General features: G+C 51.9%; 1 protein-coding gene across 7 annotated transcripts in view; it reads right to left on the reverse strand.

The window, feature by feature from the left end:
* Nucleotides 1-6,319: 6,319 nt before the first annotated feature.
* Wnt5b (Wnt family member 5B) overlaps nt 6,320-19,541 on the reverse strand; it is a 97,175-nt gene continuing 83,953 nt past the window's right edge. For all 7 annotated transcript variants that reach the window (XM_060384035.1, XM_060384034.1, XM_060384033.1 and 4 more), the window contains 3 exons: nt 19,050-19,297; nt 12,969-13,261; nt 6,320-7,676 (listed from right to left, as the gene is read on the reverse strand). In XM_060384035.1, the coding sequence (XP_060240018.1) occupies nt 7,218-7,676; nt 12,969-13,261; nt 19,050-19,297 (1,000 nt within the window). In that variant the 3' untranslated portion in view covers nt 6,320-7,217. The remainder of the gene's footprint in view (nt 7,677-12,968; nt 13,262-19,049; nt 19,298-19,541) is intronic.

Genomic DNA, 19,541 nt, shown 5'->3' on the forward strand with positions numbered 1-19,541 from the left:
AGAGTCCAATAGAGAACAGTTGGCTGTTGCTAAGGCAAACACACCACGACTGCACCCATGGAGTCATGGTGCCATGCTGGCTGTTGGCATGGTTTATCAGTGTCATGGCTAGGTAGTACAGTTGATTGCTTCCCTCCTTCGGAAACTTTCATGGTACTTTCCGGGACCATGAGAGCTAGTCCTCAGGGAGGGGACATTTAGGCCAGTGACAGTTCAGGAGTCTCTGGGTACATGGTAGTGCATGGTAGCTTCAGCAACAGGAACTTAACCTTCCACCTCTGCGGGGCTAAACCAAGGCCAACAGCAATAGGCTGCATGTTTTGAGGGTCTCTTGGAAGGCACTGACCAACAAAAGAGGATCGTGTCTGGTATTAAGTTTTTGTTAGGCAGTTTTTGGCTCTTGGAGGGAGCGCTGTCAGCACAACAGAAAAGTTCATTAGAATTCTTTGTGCTTATTTATGCGCTGAATTATGTGCATTAGTTTTTTGAGGTGAATGGTTAATAGAATGGTTCCCTGTGGCTTTCCCAGACATTCATATTGTATTTCACCCACCTCACTTCTTCTCTTGTGTTGACCCTCCTTTCCTAAGGAATGTCCCCTTTCCTATTTCCCCTCTCAGGTCACTTGTGTCCTGGTGTTTTGTTGTGTTTTTAAGACGGTATTGCTATGTGGGTCTGGCTGGCCTCAGACTCACAGCAATCCTACTGTCTCAGCCTCTCAAGTGCTGAGATTACAGGCACACCCACCCACCCCTGGGCAACTTTCCCAAGAGGGAACATGGAGCTCCATTAGTTTTCGCCAGCAGAATACACGGTATGGCTGGCTTTGCCCTGCTCAATCCTGCTGAACGCTAGCTAGACTGTGAGGCCTCTCTTGAGTAGGACCTTCAGCTGTGTCCAGTTCTGCGTGTCACATACTTTGTTTTACCACGAGTACAAGGCTGCACTTGCTCTGGGCTGCGCATTTTCCCAGAGCTAGGCAAGGCAGATCAAAGATGGAGGCTGGAGGACACAGACTGTGATGGTCCCTCTTCACCATGAGACAGGCTCAGCGTCTATCAGAGCTACAGAAAAGCAGGAGGCACTCGGCCCCTCTCTTCCCTAGCTGGCAGCTGATGTCTGCTTGCTTGCCTCAGAACTCTGAGAGCTGTTAGTTACAGGCAGTCTGTGACGTGACTGAGTCCACCATCAAAAAACGGGGTGGTTCATTATATAAAGCTCTGTGTCCAAAACTAATGAGGTGGGGGGATTTGCCTTTTCTCTGTGCTGCATCCTTCCTGCAGCACAGCATATTAAAAACTGCCTCAGCCAGGTGTGTAGTGTGTGGTGGCACTCAATAGGTAGAGACCGTGGTTTGAGGCCACCCTGGTCTACCCAGAAAGTTCCAGGCCAGCCAAGGCTTCATAGGAAGACCTTGTCTCAAACACACAAACCTGCTTCATTTTCACTAGTCTCTTGAGTTCGTTATCATGTTATTTCCAATAAGGCTCAGCTTGGGACTCAGGTTATCCCACTGCCCGCAAGTCCCCCACTTTAACTGATCCCGAGATAGGCCCAGGCCAGCACAGTGAGATTAAACACAGTACCAGAGACCTTTAGGGATGGGCTACTTTCATTTACGTAGGTAGCCGAACCAGGACAGTCTGTTGATCCCATTTCCAACTCTAATCTTGAGTATGCTGACATTAAGATGACCTTTAGGTCCCATTTTAGATTTATGAGAATGGGAGGTAGAAACTAGCCATGCAGGGAAGGGGCTCCAGGCAGTGGTGCTCAGAATGTCCTTCCTTGAGGCCAGGGACAGCAGGAGAGAAAGTTCTGGTCCCTGGTCCCTGGTTATCTCTTCTGCTGGCCTGCTGTTTGGTTTGACTTTACTTTGTGTTAGGGACAGAACACAGAGCTTTGTGCATTGTCAGACAAGTGTTCTACTGATGAACTACATCCCCTCCAATGCCTGTAGATTTTATTTATTATTATCTTTTTTTTTTTTTTTTTTTTTTTTTTTTGAGACAGAGTTTCTCTCTGTAGCCTTGGCTGTCCTGGAACTTGCTCTGTAGACCTTGAACTCACAGAGATCTGCCTGCTTCTGCCTCCTGAGTGCTGAGATTAAAGCTGTGCGCCACCCGCAACCAGCTGAATTGTATTTATTATTAATATTTAATTTTTTAAATTATCTTTTATTTGCACGGGTGTTTTGCCTGCACGTAGGTCTGTGCGCCTTGTGTGTGTAGTGTTTGAGGAGGCCAGAAGAGAGTGTTGGGTCTTCTGGGACTAGAGTTATAGGCGATTATGAGCTACCATGTTCAGGTGCTGGGAACTAAACCCAGATCCTCTGGAAAAGCAGCCACTGGGCCATCCCTCTGGCTCCCACTTACGAGTTTTGAAGACTCACGATTTTCTAATGCCTTGGACTCCTAACATCTGAAGTTCCCTTCTTGTAAACCTGGGAGAAGCAGCCTCATGGAGTGTGCCCATGGCTCTGGTATAAAATGGCACCTCTGAGGAACTTCTGGAGTGTGTGCTGAAAGAGAGTCACCCATTGAGCGTTTAGTGAGCCAGCTCTTGCCCCACCTTGACTTCCCCAGCTTCGCCTCTCATCATTCTCTTCGCTTCAAAATGTATCTCAATATACTAACCAGCTTTTTGTTTTTGTTTTTTCGAGAGGGCAGTTTTTATGTGCTCTAGACCTGTCTAGCAACGTCAGATTTGGGATCTCAAGTCCCTTTGGCCAGGTACTCCCAGCAAGTGAACTTCCTCCATCACTCTTCCTTTTCAAAATCATGTTGGGGAGAAGGCAAGATCACAGAACACAGCCAGGACATAGTGGGAAGCAGGGACTCCGGCTTCAGGTGGCTTCATTCCACCACCACCACCCGACCCTTTGAGGTTTTTCGAGACAGGGTTTCTCCGTGTAGCTCTGTCTGGTCTGGAACTCAACTCTGCAGACCAGACTGGCCTACCGAGATCCACCTGCCTCTGCCTCCTGAGGGCTGGGATTAAATGTCTGTGCTGCCACACCCAGCTGGCTTCATCCTTTAGTTACCCAGAAACCCGCAGAGGAACAGAGACCGGTGTCCACGCTGAGGACTGTTCTGTGGGGCAAAACTGTTGCTCACTCTGAGACTGAGCTAGCCCATGGGAAGTGCGTAGGTGACAATGGTATTGGGCCCCTCGGAAGCGCTGAGAGAACTGTGCGGGATGTGCTCTGAGCAGCGAGCATGAAGTGAGCGCTTGGTTGATGGTCTATAATCTGCTCGATTGTGATAGACAACACTCAGGCCTACAAACTATCCAGGTGCCTGGGGCAGGGAACAAGGCCACCCATGGCTAAGCACAGAGCGGCTCGGCTCCCTGGCAGGTGATAAGCCACGATCTTTACTTACAAACAAAACAACAAAATGGGTCAGTGAGACAGCTTAACAGGGAGGGGCACTTGCTGAGAAGTTGGACAACCTGAGTTCGGTCCCCACGATCCACGTAATAAGTTCTAGGTCATCCAGGGCTACAGTTAGAGACCCTGTCTGGGGGAAATAGAGAAAGTTAAATTTGTTTCATAATTCCACCCATGTACAGAACACATTCTTTTGTTTTGTGTGTGTTTTTCGAGACAGGGTTTCACTGGGTAGCCCTGGCTGTCCTGGAACTCACTGTGTAGACCAGGCTTGTCTCAAACTCACAGAGATCCGCCTGCCTCTGCCTCCCAAGCGCTGGGATTAAAGGCGTGCACCACCACTACCTGGCTAATGAATTATTGCTTTCATCCCTATCCTCTGAGTTTAAGCCATCTGTGTGACCATGGGTTTGGAAGTGTCCCTTGGAGACTGGCCGGCTCCCTAGTGGGTACACAACAGAAGATACTGACTCCTCATCTCCCAGAGTCTGTCTGTAGCCGGGAGCCCCATGAGTCTCTCTTGTGTCCACGACTGACCGTTGGCAGGACCATTCTTACGCAGGCCTGCTGTAGGGAGATGCTCAGAGCTTGATCGAAATGGCCGTGCCACACCCAGGTGATGGCAGCTTCACAGCTGTTCTCACATTCTTTTCACCCGCTAAGCTTTAGAGCGGAACGAATAAATGTCTTATTTAAGCCTGACCATTCACCTGTCACTTATTCTAGGTACTTGAAATTGCTTAACTTTTGAACCAAGGTGTGAGTCATAAAGACATGACTAGCTTGATGGCACAGCGACACTCAGTGGACAAATGAAGGACTACACGCTAGTCCCACAAGGGTACTGAGGAGATCCCAGCCTTGAGCTACGCTGGAGCAGAGAGTGTTTCAAGGGCCCGTGTTCTCTGTTACCTGGTTAGGTTCACTCTAACATTCCTTGTTGAGTTCATCAAGAATCGGAAAAGGATACATTGCATCCTACAACTGAGGAGAGTTCATTTCCTACTTCACAGTCATGTCCTCCCCTCCCATAGCCTAAGAGAAGAAACTTCGACGTCTTGTACTCCCTAAAGGGCAAAAGGACAGGGGATGTAGTTGGTTTAGTTTGGAATAACATGTACGAGGCCCTAGGTTATATTTTGGCACCAGAGGGGGAAAAATGGACAAAAGAAGGCTAGCTAAACTAAGCGCGGTGCCACACGCCAATAATAAGGCAGGGTGGTGGCAGGTTCAAGACCAGCCTGAGCTATGGGAAATCCTATTTCAAAACAGGGATCAGGGGCCCCTAGCCAGAGGGTGCCGGCAAGTTTTCACATGCTCAGTGTAGCTTCTCAGTCGTGATTTCTAGAGAAACCTTAGCAATCTTTACCCATCCCAGGTATTTCTCCTCCACAGATTCTGACTTTGAAGAACTAGAGAAAAAAAAAAAATACAAAGGGCTGTTACAGTTTGGATACAGAGTGTTCCCACAGGTTCATTTGTTTGAATGCTCCATTGGTTCCCCAGCTGTTGCTGGGGTTGGGGAAGATGCAGAAACCCTGGGAGGTGGGACCTTCCGGGAGGTGTGGCTCTCCGTGGGGTGGGCCTTGAGGTTTAGAGTTTAGCCGGCTTCCTGGTCCTCAGGGATGAGTAAGCATCCTCATGCTGCACCTGCCACAGCCTCAAGCCTGTCTACATTGTGAGCCAAAACAAAGCCTCCCTTAAGCTGGCCACAACAGGGAAAAAAACTCACACACTGCCAACTGAAAACTGTCTTTGAACCATTCAGGATAGCTGATGGTCTTTCAAACAGAGTCCACAGGAGAAACGAGTACTTGGGTATGATTTTCCCAACCCTCAAGTGTCTATTTTGTTTTATCCTATTTTAGACAGGATCTGTAGCCCAGGCTGGCCTTCCCTGTCTCTCCTGTCCCAGACACCATGGACCACTACTGCAGGCATCACAGAGAAGGCTACAGAGAACATCCTGCCGTCCGTGCTTCAACAGGGGACCAGGGCACACACCAGCATTAAGTTGAGAGGTTAACTGGGGCAGGAGGTAGCAGGGGGTGTGGCTCGGTGGCTCAGATCCTGCCTGGCACAAGTGAGGCCCTGGGTTCCAGGCCATGGGATGGCTCAGCAGCTGAAGAAGCTGCCAGGCCTGGCCATCCTAGCTCCCTGTACACATGGTGGAAGGAGGGAGCTGGCTCCTACAAGTGACTCTTTGACCTCCACTCACACATCATGAGCTCTGCACACACTCATGCCTGACTGTGGGAAAGTACTTGCCTGGCATTCAGGGTGATGGCTAAAGAAACTCCAGTCTGCACTAGGCATCCATCTTGGTACCCACTAGCTGTTTGTCTCTGACTCCAGTTCCTGGAAGGTAAGTTCTCAGTAACCCTGACTCAGTGACCCTCCAGCCAGAAATTTACAGCCTTGACTATCTACTTGTTATGGCATGACTAAACGCTTTTCCGGCTTCTGTAATTTGCTTACACAGATACACAAAGATGGTTCTGGGTCACTTAGCTTGGCAGAACAGAGCAGTTTTGCTCACTTGCTTGACAAGATATTGAAGATCTATTTGTGGTTTTTCCTCTTTGAAAAATCCTTCCCTCAAAGGGAGGAGGGACTGGGGGGGGGTGGAGTGGAGGGAGGGTAAACTATGGTTGGAATGTATTGTCCGAGAGAAGAATTGAAAAAATAATATTCCTTTCCTCTCCTCCCTTCTCATGGCAGTTTCAAATTGGGCCCAAAGACTGTTCGTCCCGCTAGCAGCTAATCAACAAATCTTTAATTATAATTGGATTGAGTCTATGGTCTTTTCCCAGGGGTCACAAACTCCATAATATCAGGATCTCGTGGGTTTCATCCTTAGCACCAAAATAAAATACCAAATGAGAATGGTGATAATTGTGTGCCCAAATAAGGAGAGGGAGAGAAAGCCCCAGTAAAAGATATTTAATGTCAGCGGGACACTGTACATGTGGGCAGAGATGACAACAGACAAGGCACTTGAGCTGACCTGCCAGCATGCCCTGTAGTTCGAAGCCGCCCTTGATAGATGAAGTGACAGCAGCAGCAACAGTTTCATGTCCGTGCAAGAAGGCAGAGCGACAAGCACTTGGTCCCCAGTCAAAACCCAGGTTTGCTCCACATCTTCCTTGGTGTAGGAGTGACATGGCCGTTTTTCCCTTGGCTTGTGGTGGGAGCTGGTGAAAGTCTCATCAGGAGGCAGATCCAGCGTCCAGGGAGGAACAGATCTCACGTTCACCAGGCAGAGGGACCTGAGGCCTCTCCCCAGTGGTGGGGAAGGAGGCTTTCCTGACATCGTGTACTCAGATGAGAAAAAAAGCAAGGATGACTAAAGCTCTCTCCGTTCTGAGGAAGACTTGGGCCACCATGGGGTTCTTTCCATCTTCCACGGAGACCCTGGGTCTCCTGGCCAGGGCCACAGACACTCATCTTTCCCAAAGGACTGCAGATTTGAAACAGGCCCATCTCCTTGCTCTAACCTAACCACCACCTCTCTCCTGGAGGCTATGGCGCCTAGACACTCTCAGGCCGGTGTTCAGACAGTCCTGGCCAGAAGGTAAAAGCAGGGAAAAGCCCGTTTCTCTCCCACTGGCTGCAGACGGACCAGCAAAGCCCAGTCTCACAGAGGGCCGGCGTCTCTTACGATCCTCCTGTCCGCTCTCTTCTCTTTGATTATTTATCATCCATCCATCCATCCATCCATCCTTTTTTTGTACAAATATAAAATATATTTAAGATAGATTTATATAATATAGACTTTTGTGAGGCAGACAGGAGCGGGCGGGCGGGTGGGCGCGCACGGGCGCCGTCACTTACAGACGTGCTGGTCCACGATCTCCGTGCACTTTTTGCACCGGACGAAGCAACACCAGTGGAACCTGCAGTGGCAGCGCTCCACCTGGACGCTCTTGAAGCGGTCGTAGCCGCGGCCGCAGCACATGAGCTCGCAGCCGTCCGTGCCCTCCGAGGTCTTGTTGCAGAGGCGGCCCTGCGTCCCCAGGGAGCCCGTGGCCTCGTTACGCAGGCAGTAGTCAGGGCTGGGGTCCACGTACACCAGGTCCTCCGGCGTGGGCTGGTTGAAGCGGCTGTTGGCCAGCTCCAGCTTGCCCTGGCGGGTGATGCGCATGGCCGCGGCGCTGTCGTACTTCTCCTTCAGCCTGTCCCCCACCTTGCGGAACTCGGCCAGCTGGAGCCAGCAGGTCTTGAGGCTGCAGGAGCCCGAGACTCCGTGACACTTGCAGGCAACGTCGGCCATCTTGTACACAGCCTGGGGGAGGAGGAAGAGGAGGGTGAGAACGACTTCCGGGCAAGGCCAAGCAGGCGGAGAGGTGGGCCTATGAACTCATCGGGGAAGGGGGCTTGCTGCCCAGCCCGGCAACCAGAGTTCGAACCCTGCAGCCTACAGGCTAGGCGAGACCCAGCTCCTATAGTATTCCCAAATACCGTCTTCAAAAAGTTGTGTTTGGAGCCTGGCGCGGTGGTACATGACTTTAAAATCCCAGCACTCGAAAGACAGTGGCAGAGGCAGAGGCAGTGGCAGGTGGAGCTCTGTGAGTTCGAGGTCAGCCCGGTCTCAAACAAAACAAAAAAAAAAAAATTTTTTTTTTTTTTTTAATTTATGTGTGTGTGAGAGAGAGAGACAGAGATAGACACAGAGGCACAGGGACAGAGACAGTGTCTGCACGTATCTTACATGTTTGACAGAGGATGCCGTGGTCAGAGGACCTTTGGGTAGTGGGTTCTTGATCAAGTTCTACCTTGTTCTGAGGCAGCAGCTCATCTCTCTTGCCTCATTCTCTCATAAAATGATTACCGTGGAGGTCAGAGGACAGCTCCACCTTTAGGTGGGTTCCAGGGATCAAACTCAGGCTGTCAGGCTTGCTTGACAAGTGCCTTTACCTACTGAGCCATCTCGCGGGCCCCTCTCCTTTCTGCTGCTTCACCACACTCTCCAAGCTGGCTGGCCCAAGAGCTGCCAGGGAATTCTCCAGTTTCGCCTCCTTTCTCGCTGTTGCTGCATGGAGCTTTTGCACAGCTTCTGGGGACCCTACCTTGGGGTTTATTGGACTTGGGTAGCAATTGCTTCTACCCACTGACCCATCTCTCCAGCCCTTTAAAATTTTGTAAAAAATAAGGGAGGCAGAGGCAGGTGGATTGCTGTGAGTCCGAGGCCAGCCTGGTCGACAAAGCAAGTCCAGGACACCTAACACTGCACAGAGGAAAATCTGTCTCGAGAAAACAAAACAAAACAACAAACAAAAATTGTAAACTAATTTATCGTCATTGAGACAAATCTCCTGTAACCCAGGCTGGTCTCACACTTGCTCCACAGCCCGAGATGACCTTGAACTTCTGGTCTTTGAGTCTGTAGGCATGTGTCACCATAACCAGCTTATACAGGGCTAGGGATCAGCCCCAGGGCCTTATGCTCTGTGGGCAGTCACTCTACCAACTGAGGAACGGAACATCCCACCCACTCCTCCCCTCCCCCGCCCCATTCTCTTTCAGTGGAACCTTGTGCTGTTCAGGCTGTTCAAACTCTTGAGCTTAAGCCATCTCGCCACAGCCTCTGGAGCAGCTGGCAGATGTGAGCCGACAGCCCTGGCTCCAATCTTCCATGTTGATCAAATCTCCAAACAGATAAAACCCAACAAGATAGGTCTGGCTTTTGCATGATATGGAGCACCAGTCGGAAAAGAAAGAATTTTTGGTTGTTCCACGCGCTGTCCTCCCTATTAAGTTCCTCCAAAACTGAACGGTTCCTGTCCTGGGGATGACATTTGGTTATCAGGAGCTTCCTGTGAGCTGTCCCGTCTGTAAGCAGGACCGCCCTCCACCCAGCTGGGAGTGGGTGGGGGCGTGGGGTTAGGTCAAACCCGTGCCATGGCAGCAGGGTGGTGGGCCTACATGAGCGCTTGTTCTACAACGAATCGACTTTGGAAGTCACTGAATCCTAACGTTGCGGAGTGGGCTTGAACGCGGGCTATTCCCAAATCAAAATTACAAAGCAGGGTAGAGCAGAAAGCTGGTCGCTCAGCGAGTGTGCGCTGATGTAGCCGCCTTGGTGGCTGGCCCGTGGCACACACAGCAGGACAGAAATGACTCCCTGCCTCAGAACCTGGGCCACAGCTGCCACCCCCAACAGAGTCAGGGCTCATTTCGTCAGGGTTTCCCTTAGATTTCTTCTCCAGAGTCCCTGGACTGCGTTTTTATTCAACGATAAGCAGAGACCACCACAAGTGCCAGAAACAGCCATCGCCAGCTCTTGGGCTGCTTAAAAGGTTGTTTTCCTAGCAGGGAATTCTTTCCAGACTGAATCTCTAGGGAGTCTTGGGAACCAATTAGGCCCATCCAGAAGGGAGCCTGTGTGGTCAGCCCTTCTGCACTCTAACCTCGCAGCCTAAGCTTAGCACAGGGAAGGGAGGGGGGCCTCCCCAGCACCCCCACTGCCCCCAGCAGGAACTAAGAGAGGCGCTGCAATTACCTTCCGGCCCAAATCACAGGCCTGTGTTCTAGCCTGCCTCTCCCTAGAAACGGTCCTTGCCTTATGGAGGGAAGCACTAAGGGCCTGTGGCTGGGTACTCTGTAGCTGCTGAGCCACCGGGGAGCAGGATAAATGTCTCTAAAGGGAATGAGCACCAGGGGGTGGAGGAGGGAGGGAGCACCCCCCAGACAGGACGGGATCCCCATACAAGTCTGAGTAGGACTGCTGCTTCTCTTCACTGTTTGAGAAGCCACCCCATCCTTTGTCCTTGATCTCCTGCAGGCACCATAATTCTTTTTCTTTTTTTTAATATTTTATTCCTAATACTTCTGTGAAGAAAGAGAAGGCAATGTTAATGCGGGACCCTTCCTGCTTACTAAAAACCTAATACAATATAGACAATACGGGGCTGGGGTGCTGCTCGGGGTAGAGCATTTACCTAGCGTGTGTACATGCCTCAATCTGATCCCCGCAGCCACGGAACAAACATAACACTTTTTAAAAAAAAATGTTTCAGTCCCAGTTGGTAGTCACCACCTGTAATCTCAGCATTCTGAAAGGCTCAGGGAGGATGACTGTCATGAGCTTGGGGCTAGCCTGGGCTACATCGAGTCTGTCGTTCTTTTTTTTGTTTTTATTTTATTTTATTTTTTTGGGAGGGGGTTCAAGACAGGGTTTCTCTGTATAGCCCTGGCTACCCTGGAGCTCACTCTGTAGACCAGGCTGGCCCCGAACTCAGAGATCTGCCTGCCTCTGCTGGGGTCAAAGGCATGCAGGGCGTGCCGCCACCCCCCGACTCCCTATGTCACTTCTCAATGCCCCTGCTGCAAGTTCGAGGCCAGCCGGGGCTACAGAGCCAGTTCCAGCCAGTTTCTGTTTTGGGGGAGGAGGGGTCCCAGGCCGCATCTATCTCATGGTACCACACTTGGTACATGACAGGTATTAGACAAGATCAGGGAGGCTTCCTCCCTCTCCGGTGGCCTTCTCATCCGGACAGACGTCCTTGCGTGGTTGAACAGTCCTGGCCTGCTGGTCTTGCCTCCACGACCAGAGGAAGCTGCCAGACTGGGAGGCCTCCCTCTGCCAAAGCGCTCGGGACTTCTGCTGTGGGCAAGATGGCGGATGGCAGATAATACGCTGCTGTTCCTGCTTATTCTGGTTTTAAAGCGCTATCGAGCTCTCGTCAGCCCCGCCGTCGTGCCATCCTCCCTGGAGGGTTCCTGCGTGTGGGGGATGTGGGAGGTTAACATAACACTGATGTCCTAAGTGGTGACTGACGGGTCGGGCTCCTTAGTGAAAAAAATAAGAGGGACAAGCATCCCCATGCTGGAGCAGCCTGTGGCAGGGGGAGAGATGAAGTGGCCAGGAAGAGGTGTGCAGTCTGGGAGCCAGACAGAGGAAGGCAGGAAAGAGGTCATCAAGGGGCCAGACAGACACAGAAGGGGCCGGACACAAACAAACGACCGAGGGCCATAAAAGGAGAAGCCAGCAAAAGTAGGGTCAAACTGTGAGGGGAAGGAAGGTGAGGTCTCCTTTCTACCTTCAGGACAGATCAGGACGCTGCCTGGCTCCCGGCATTGTCACAGTGCCAGACAGAAGTGGAGAGCAGGGCCTCATTCCAGGAAGTGGACCTCATGCTCAACCATTAGCAGGTAACACAGAAACTGCTCTTGCAATCGCGTGTGCCTGGCTGCACACAGCACGGGAAAGGGTGCTACAGAGAAGCACAGCCATCCTTCCTCAGCAAAACACAGGACCAGAAATACCTCAAGAAATGCTTCACGCAGGCTCAGGGGAGCAGGAAAGACTTGAAGGCCCGGGTGGCCTTAGAGCTCGGATCTATCTTGTTCTGTTTTTGAGGCGGGGTCTGCCAAGCCTGGCTCTGAGCTAGGCTCAAGCAGTCCCTGCCTCAGCCTCCTCTGAACCTGGGATTACAGTTGTACAGTTTTGCCAAGTGGTTAGAAAACAGGCGTTCTAGAGAAGAAGAGACGGGTGATGGGCCACGGTGGGACGGCTGTCCTCAAAGGCGCCATTTGAGAAAGCCGCAAGGAGTGACGGAGCGAAGGCGCCACTGTGCTGTCACCGGAGGTAATGGGGACAGTGGGGTTGGGTAGGGTGAGAGGGACAACCAGGCAGGTACTGCTGGGACAAGCCACCGTGTTTAGCTTCTACTTAACCCGAAGCTTAGAAGCCAGGTGTGTGTCCTCACTCCCACTTAAGCCTAAACCTGCCAAAGTAGAACACTTCTTTCATTACCCCTGAATGTGCCTCCGGGCTGCGGCTCCAGACCTGCTCCATAGCAGCATTTCAAAGTCAGCCCGAGGCGCCCCGGATGCTCTAACAAACCAGGCCAGGTTTAACAGCCTAAACACCCCGTCATCATGAGGAGGGTGGGCCGAGACCGAGCATCATATCTTAGCATCGTATCTTAGTTCCGGAAAGGACCCGTGCCATCTGAAGTGATAAAGTTACAAAAGTGACAGGCAGGGGCTACGATATCCACCTGTGGTCCAAGCTCCTGGGAGGCGGAGACAGAAAGGAGCCCAGGAGTTTGCAGCCAGACGGGACGACAAATGAGACCTCGTTTTTTGAAAAACAGACACAAGCTGAATGTGGTGGTGTACACCTTCAGTCTCAGCGCTCAGGAGGCAGAGGCAGGTGGATCTCTGAATCTGAGGCCAGCCTGGTGTGCACCATGTATTCCGGGCCAGCCAGAGCTACAGAGTGAGATTCTGTCCCAAAACAAACAAGCCACCACCGCTGCCACCACCACCAGCGAACAAATAAACAAACACAAAAGTACCCCCCCACCATGCCCCCTAAAAGGGCCAGTTCAGGGCTGGAGAGATGACTCTCTTCCAGAGGTCCTGAGTTCAATTCCCAGCAACCACATGGCGGCTCACAACCATCTATGATGAGATCTGGTGCCCTCTGCTGGTGTGCAGGTGTACATGCAGACAGAACATCATATACATAATAAATAAATCTTAAAAAAGAAAGAAAGAAAGGGCCAGCTCAGTGAAAAGGCACGCAGTGGGCACCCTTGGCAGTGGTCGGGAGGTCAAGACGGCTTACCCGGCGGCCGGCCTCGTTGTTCTGTAGGTTCATGAGGGCTCGGCCCTGCTCCTCTGAGCCCTTGGCGAAATTCTTCTCGCGCTCCCGGGCATCCACAAACTCCTTGGCAAATCGGTAGCCGTACTCCACGTTGTCCCCACAGCCACCCCACAGCCAGTCTCGCGGCAAGTCCTTGGGCCTGGCGGCACGGCTGCAGCCACAGGTGGACAGCTCACCCTCCCGGCAAGCTCGGCTGATGGCATTCACCACCCCCGCGGCGCTCACTGCGTAGGTGAAGGCAGTCTCCCGGCTCCCTGCAGCAAGGGACGGCAGATGGTAAGCAGGTCACACTCTGAGGAAGGCCTTTCCTCCCTCTGCTAGGCAGTGGCCGGCCCTTTGGGAACAGCTGTCTCGAGGAGGGCCCGACCTTCCCACAACACTGCTGGGCAGGGGCCTCACGAGGAGCTGACTCTGGCCTTTTGACTCCTGCCTCTTGGCCACAGCGCTGTTCCGTGGCATCCTCCAGGCCTTGCCCACGCTCTTATCTATCGTACTTTGTAGGACCCTACATCCACTCCTGGGAGGAAGCTGTAGGTAGAGAGAGAATAGGCTTCCTCCAAGTTATGGACCATCTGAGACCAACAGAATGAGACTGAAGAAGTTCTTATGAGATTAATGGAGCAAAGTCTGCACCCAAGCAAGAGCAGCTCCTTCAGACACCATTTCTCTCCTGCCCATAAGCTGCACATCTGCGTGTCTGTCCTCTTCATGGCTGCTACTGTGTAGTGGGACCCTGGCAAAGGCCAGGCATGAATTAGACATGAGTGTTGAATAGTCCTGTGGTTTCCCTCTCTCTTCTTTGAGCCTCACACTGCCTCCCAACTCATGAGCAGTGGGGAGCCACGCCTGAAGTTTCAGCCATCAGTCATTTTCTACAAAGAACCCCAACTATGAGCCTCTTTGTTGCAACAGTGAACTACTGAAAACCTGCCATGGCGCATGCTCTACTGCACTGTGGATGGGAATGTTATTGGGTGCAGATGGGCTTTGGAAATTAACCGAGTTCCCAGATGACCCAGCAACTCCACTCCTAAAAATATGCCCAACGGAAACGAAGATACGTGTCCAAATGTTTCCCAACAGATGCTCGTTGTAGCATGATTCATAGTAGCTGGAGAGAGAGAGGGAGAGAGAGAGAGGAGAGAGAGAGAGAGTGAACTCAATTATCTATCGGCGGATGGCTAAACTCATTGCGCCATAGTCCATACAGCGAAAAGTTGGCAGGAAGAAAGTACTCATATACGCCACGGCGTGGAGAAACCTTTAAATCACTGCATCAAGCGAAGAGGCCGTGTCTTGCTCGGTCCCATGTATAGGAAATGTCCAGAATGGGAAAAATCCACTGGGACAGATTAGCTGTAGCCTAGGGATGGGGCTGGGGGTCAGACAGGGACAGTTAAGGGTCAATACAAACGCTCCGGGATTGGTGGTTGCAGTTGCACATCTAGTGAAACACGGTGAAGACCACTAACGTGCACACTTCGAAATGGTGAGCCGTGTACCGCACGAACGACAGCCCCTTAAAGCCGTTCTGACAGGTAGCAAATGTGTGGGATCCGGCATTGTGAGAAGTGGTTGTTGGCAGGCCGCAGGCTTCTCCTGGATTGGATATCGTATGGGCTAGCGTAACCTGTTCTTTTTTTGTGGCTCTCCCACCGCTCCGTTAAGGGGAAGGCGACACCACAGACCTGTCCCCCAGGGTGAAGAGGCAGAAACCCGCAACCAACTAAAAGGTCTGAAGACCGGGGAGATGGCGCCACGGTTTAGAATACTGGCTGCTCTTGCAGAAGGCTGGAGTTCGGTTCGCAACACCCAGGCCAGGCGGCTCACGACCTCCTGGGACTCCAGTGCCCTCCTCTAGCCCCTGCACAGACGTGCATGCATCCACGCAAATAAACAATAATAAGATGAACATTAAAGGACAGGTCTGGAGTGATCCCTACTTCTTGGTTACCCTGGCACCACACAGTGATGTCAGAAACCAGATCACTCTGAGAGAATCAGCTTTTTACCACTAACAGCGATCAGCTCTGGTCCTTGGTAAACAGGAATTCCCCCTTGAGACCGCCACCTAGTGATAGGAGGGAGGCTCCATTGTGCTCTAGCTGCTAGGACTGACACTTGTCCCGGTGCTGACGGTAGCAGTGAATGCTGGGACAGTAAGATAGTCCAAGGAGCTCTTTAAAAGCAAAATTCTTTTATTTTAAATTGTGTACCTGTATAAGTCCTTGTAGGGAAATACGTGAGTGCAGTGCCTTCAGAGGCCAGAGAGGGTGCTGGCTCTCCTGCCACTGCAGTCAGAGGCAGTTATGAGCAGTCTAGTGTAGGGACTGGGAACTGAACTTGGGCCCTCTGGAAGGGCATTACGTGAACAGGAAGCAGACTGGCCCTATTCCGAGTGAACCATCCCTGAAGTCTTCAGAAATGACACCGCCTGGAGCAGGCTGAAACAGCAGACATCCTACTACAATGTTCCTGGCCATTCTCTTCAAGAATTAGCTTCCAGGGATCCTCAGAAAAGTGCTGACCTTTTAGAGCAGTTTATCATCTTTCTTTCTTTCCTTCTTTCCTTCCTTTCTGAATTCCTTCTTTCTAAATGATTCAATCACTAGAAAATTCCTTCTCGTATGAAACCAAAATACGCCTCCTTGTAACTTCTGCCTGCTGGAGCAGCACTGTCTAATCCCCTTTTCCACTTGACAGCTCTCCAGTGTTTGAAAACAAGAAACATGCCTTTTATGTGTTCTCTCCCAAGCTACATATGTCTTATTTCTTCTAGTCTTCTTTAGCAAATATGCTTCTGAGTCCAATCAGCCTTCTCCAAATGCCTTTTGAAATCCCATCTCTGAACATAACACACCAGGTGCCACACACACACACACTGACTCCTGGTGACTTGGGACCTGCAAGTGTCCTCCAGCTCACTTGTACCCACTTGTGCCGCGGGGCGTGGCCAGACTCTGAGAGTATGCAGGGCTAGTGGCACGGGGCAGCACCTGGGTCTCAGGGTAAGAGATTATTTGCATAGAAATCTCTTGCAAGAGAGAGTTCTCCCACTGCAGGTTAGGTAAGCAGTGTGTGTGTGTGTGTGTGTGTGTGTGTGTGTGCGTATTGAATGGGTGGAGGGTATCTGGATGTGAAACAGTCACAAATGAAAGTAAAACCAAACCATCTCAATGGCAGAAGGCTAGCAAGCCATAGCCACAGAGCGACTGGAGAGAACCCGCTCCCAGGAAACAGACTGCCCTCACTCTCAAGCTCCCTGGGCAGAGGCTTTCGGAGCTAGGCTGCTCTTCTGAGCCGTTTTTGCTGCCCCCTGGTGATGACTTTTGCTGCAGCTTCGGGAAGACGGGAGCCTTGTGACAGCTGGATCCTAGAAGGAGCTACCCAGGGCATAAGAGGACTGACTGGTTTCTCAGACACGAAGAACCTTCAGGGACACTACAAAAAAGGAGCGGGAGCTGGAGCATGGTGACGCATGCCTTTAATCCCGGCACTAGGGAGTCTGAGGCAGGCGGATCTCTGTGAGTTCGAGCCCAACCTGGTCTACATCCAAGGCTATGTAGAGGGACTCCGTTTCAAAAAAACCAAAACAACAACAACAACAACAACAAAACTAGGAATGGGGACAATCAGGAAGACTAAAATGTTCTTGTTGGTAACTGAATTGGACCAAGCAAGACCTGCCAGTCCTTTGTAAGGTAGGCCGAGCCCTGCACAAGCGGCCATACGATGCAATCAGCCTCAGCAGTGTCTACTCCTGACCCACGCGTCCATGTGCAAGCGTAGGTGTGTGCAATGCGTGCGGGTGCGTGTGCATTCCCGAATCGGAATGCAGACGACCTTGAGAAGCCAGGCCCTAGTCTACCGGGTCTTATTGCCAGGACAGTAAAAAAGAAGGTGTCGATGGTCCTGTGTCCGAATTCTCCCAAGACAGTCCCCATGACACTGCCTCACACCCGTGTGTCCTTCCTCTGGAGCTACCCACCTTGTTTTCCTTTGTAAGAGATTTTATTTATTTATTATTTATTATAATTTATTCACTTTGTATCTGGCTGTAGCCATCTCTTCCCGGACCACCCTCCTCCCGGCTCACCCTCCTCCCTCTTTTCCCCCTATGCCCCTTCCCTAGTCCACTGATAGGGGAGGTCCTCCTCCCCTTCCCTCTGACCCTAGTCTATCAGGTCTCATCAGGACTGGCTGCATTGTCTTCCTCTATGGCCTGTCAAGGCTGTCCCCACTCAGGGGAAGGAGATCAAAGAGCCAGCCACTGAGTGCATGTCAGAGGAAGTCCCTGCTCTCCTTACTAGGGAACGCCCATGGAGACTGAGCCACCCATGGGCTACATATGAGCAGGGGGTCTAGATCCTCTCCATGCATTGTTCTTGGCTGAAGCATCAGTCTCTGCAGGCTCCCTGGGCCCAGATGGGTTTTTTTTTTTTTGGCTCTATTGGTCTCCTTGTGGAGCTCCTATCCCCTCCAGGTCTTTCTATCTTCCCTTTCTTCCATAAGATTCCTCCTGCACTCTGCCCAAAGTTTGGCTGTGAGTCTCAGCATCTGCTTTGATACCCACCTTCTTTTCTGAGACAAGGACCTGGGACTCACAGACTTGGCAGGGCTGGCTGCCATCAGGCCCTGAGGATCTACCTGTCTCTCCCTCTATGGCACTGGGATTACAAGCATGCTTCGCTGCACCCATCTTTCTCTGTGAATTTAAATTTAGGTCCTCAAGCCTTTATGTGGGTACTGGAGATCAAAGCAGGCCCTCAGACAGAGCCATCTCACTGGCCTCTCCTTGAGTGTCTGCCATTCCTTGAATGAAGGGAGACAGAAGGGGGATGATGCTCCCCACCTGGACTAGTCTCACCGTCTCAGGAGGGACAGGCACTCTGCCAAGGAGAGGGATGAGTGCTAAAGAGGACGCCTCAAGAGTCAAGCCAGTGCGTAAATCCCACCATAACCTGAGTCAGCTTTCTGGGAAAACTGCCTCTTGGGCCACCCTGGAACACGGGCCGATTCCTTCCAAATAGCCAGAGGGGATCCCAAAGGCAGCGGTAAAGTTCAAAGAACCTTGTTTTCACTTTTCAGTTTAAGTCTGGGAAAAGATGTCTGGAGTAAGCGTGTGCGTGTGTGGGGGGGGGAGCGGGGGAGTCCTTCCTAATAGAATACTTCCAAATCTCTACCCTGACCGTAACCACCGCCCCGACGGAAAACTACTTTGGGAAAGCCCCTGCAGCTAACTCCAGAACGTGGTAAAGTGCTGGGGAGCTGTCCAAGGAGAATGCGGAGACTACCAACACCTCCCTTTTATGGCCCTTGCAGATAAGAGGCAGCAGAATTAGGGCCTGGTGTCTCAATTTCTTGCCAGGCAGGGGAGAATTGCATTTCAAAAGGGCCTAAAACAATTAGGCTCAACTCACACCTCTGTCTGGACAATAGGACAGCCGTGATCTCACCTGCTGCGGGACGGGGAGGGGAGGGATCCCCAGCAGCGGTCCTCCTCACCTTCCTCTCCCACCGCTTTCGCATACATCCCTTTTCAAAGGAGAAGGCCTGGCCGGGATCTGGGCCCGGCTAATGACAGCTATCACCAAACCTGACACCAACTTTTCACCTCTTGCTTAAGGGCTCAAGTGAAATTTATCTTAGATGTTGAGCATACAATTTGGGATTTTTTCTCCCCCTCCCCCCAGACTCTGGAAAGACTTTTCACAAAAGGCCCTTCTAGACAAAGGCAGCTACGGCAGGCAGGCAGGCCGGTCTCTAATCCACACCCTCCTTACTCAGAGGTTCCGTTCCCTCCCAGAGTGAGTCACCGACAGCCTGGGCCAGGGTGAGTCTGGGGTAGAGGACCGCAGAGTGATGCTCTTATTGCTATGATACCGTTGGGGGCGCACTCTCCCTCCTCCCAGAATGCTTCCGGGCTTAGAAAGAATGCAGTGAGGCTTCCCTTCAATGCTGCAGTCAAGGGAAGGAGAGCTGCCCCCCTAGGGCATGGAGACACAGGTCCTGCGGCCGAGCCGAGCCCAAGTGGCCTCTTACCTATCTGCATGACTCTGCCGAAAACGGAAGTGTTGTCCACCGTGCTGCAGTTCCATCGCCTCTGCCGAAACTGGTGCTGGCACTCCCGGATGCCCATCTTGGCTCCCTCCCCGATGTAGGACATGTGCTCTTGATACAGCTGGCACAGCTTTCTCTGGCCTGGGGAAAGCCCGGGAAGCTGGCTGCACACAGGCTGAGCGCCGATGATGAACATCTCGGGTCTCTGCACCGGGTTCAGAGCTAGCGACCTACGATGGCAGACGAGAGGCGCGGCGGTGAATGCACCCACCCGCAGCTCCACGCCTTTCACTCGACGGCCCCTGTACGGTGTTCTCCACAGACAAGGCTCTGGGCTAAGCGTAGGGTGTGGCGGTTCACACGTGTGGGAGGCAGAGGCAGGTGGATCTCTGTGAGTTCCAGGACAGCCTGGTCTACAGAGTGAGCTCCGGGACTGCCAGAGCTACATAGTGAGAGCCTATCTCGAAAAGACAA

Source organism: Meriones unguiculatus, chromosome 5 (genome assembly GCF_030254825.1).
Source record: "Meriones unguiculatus strain TT.TT164.6M chromosome 5, Bangor_MerUng_6.1, whole genome shotgun sequence".
Classification (NCBI taxonomy): domain Eukaryota; kingdom Metazoa; phylum Chordata; class Mammalia; order Rodentia; family Muridae; genus Meriones; species Meriones unguiculatus.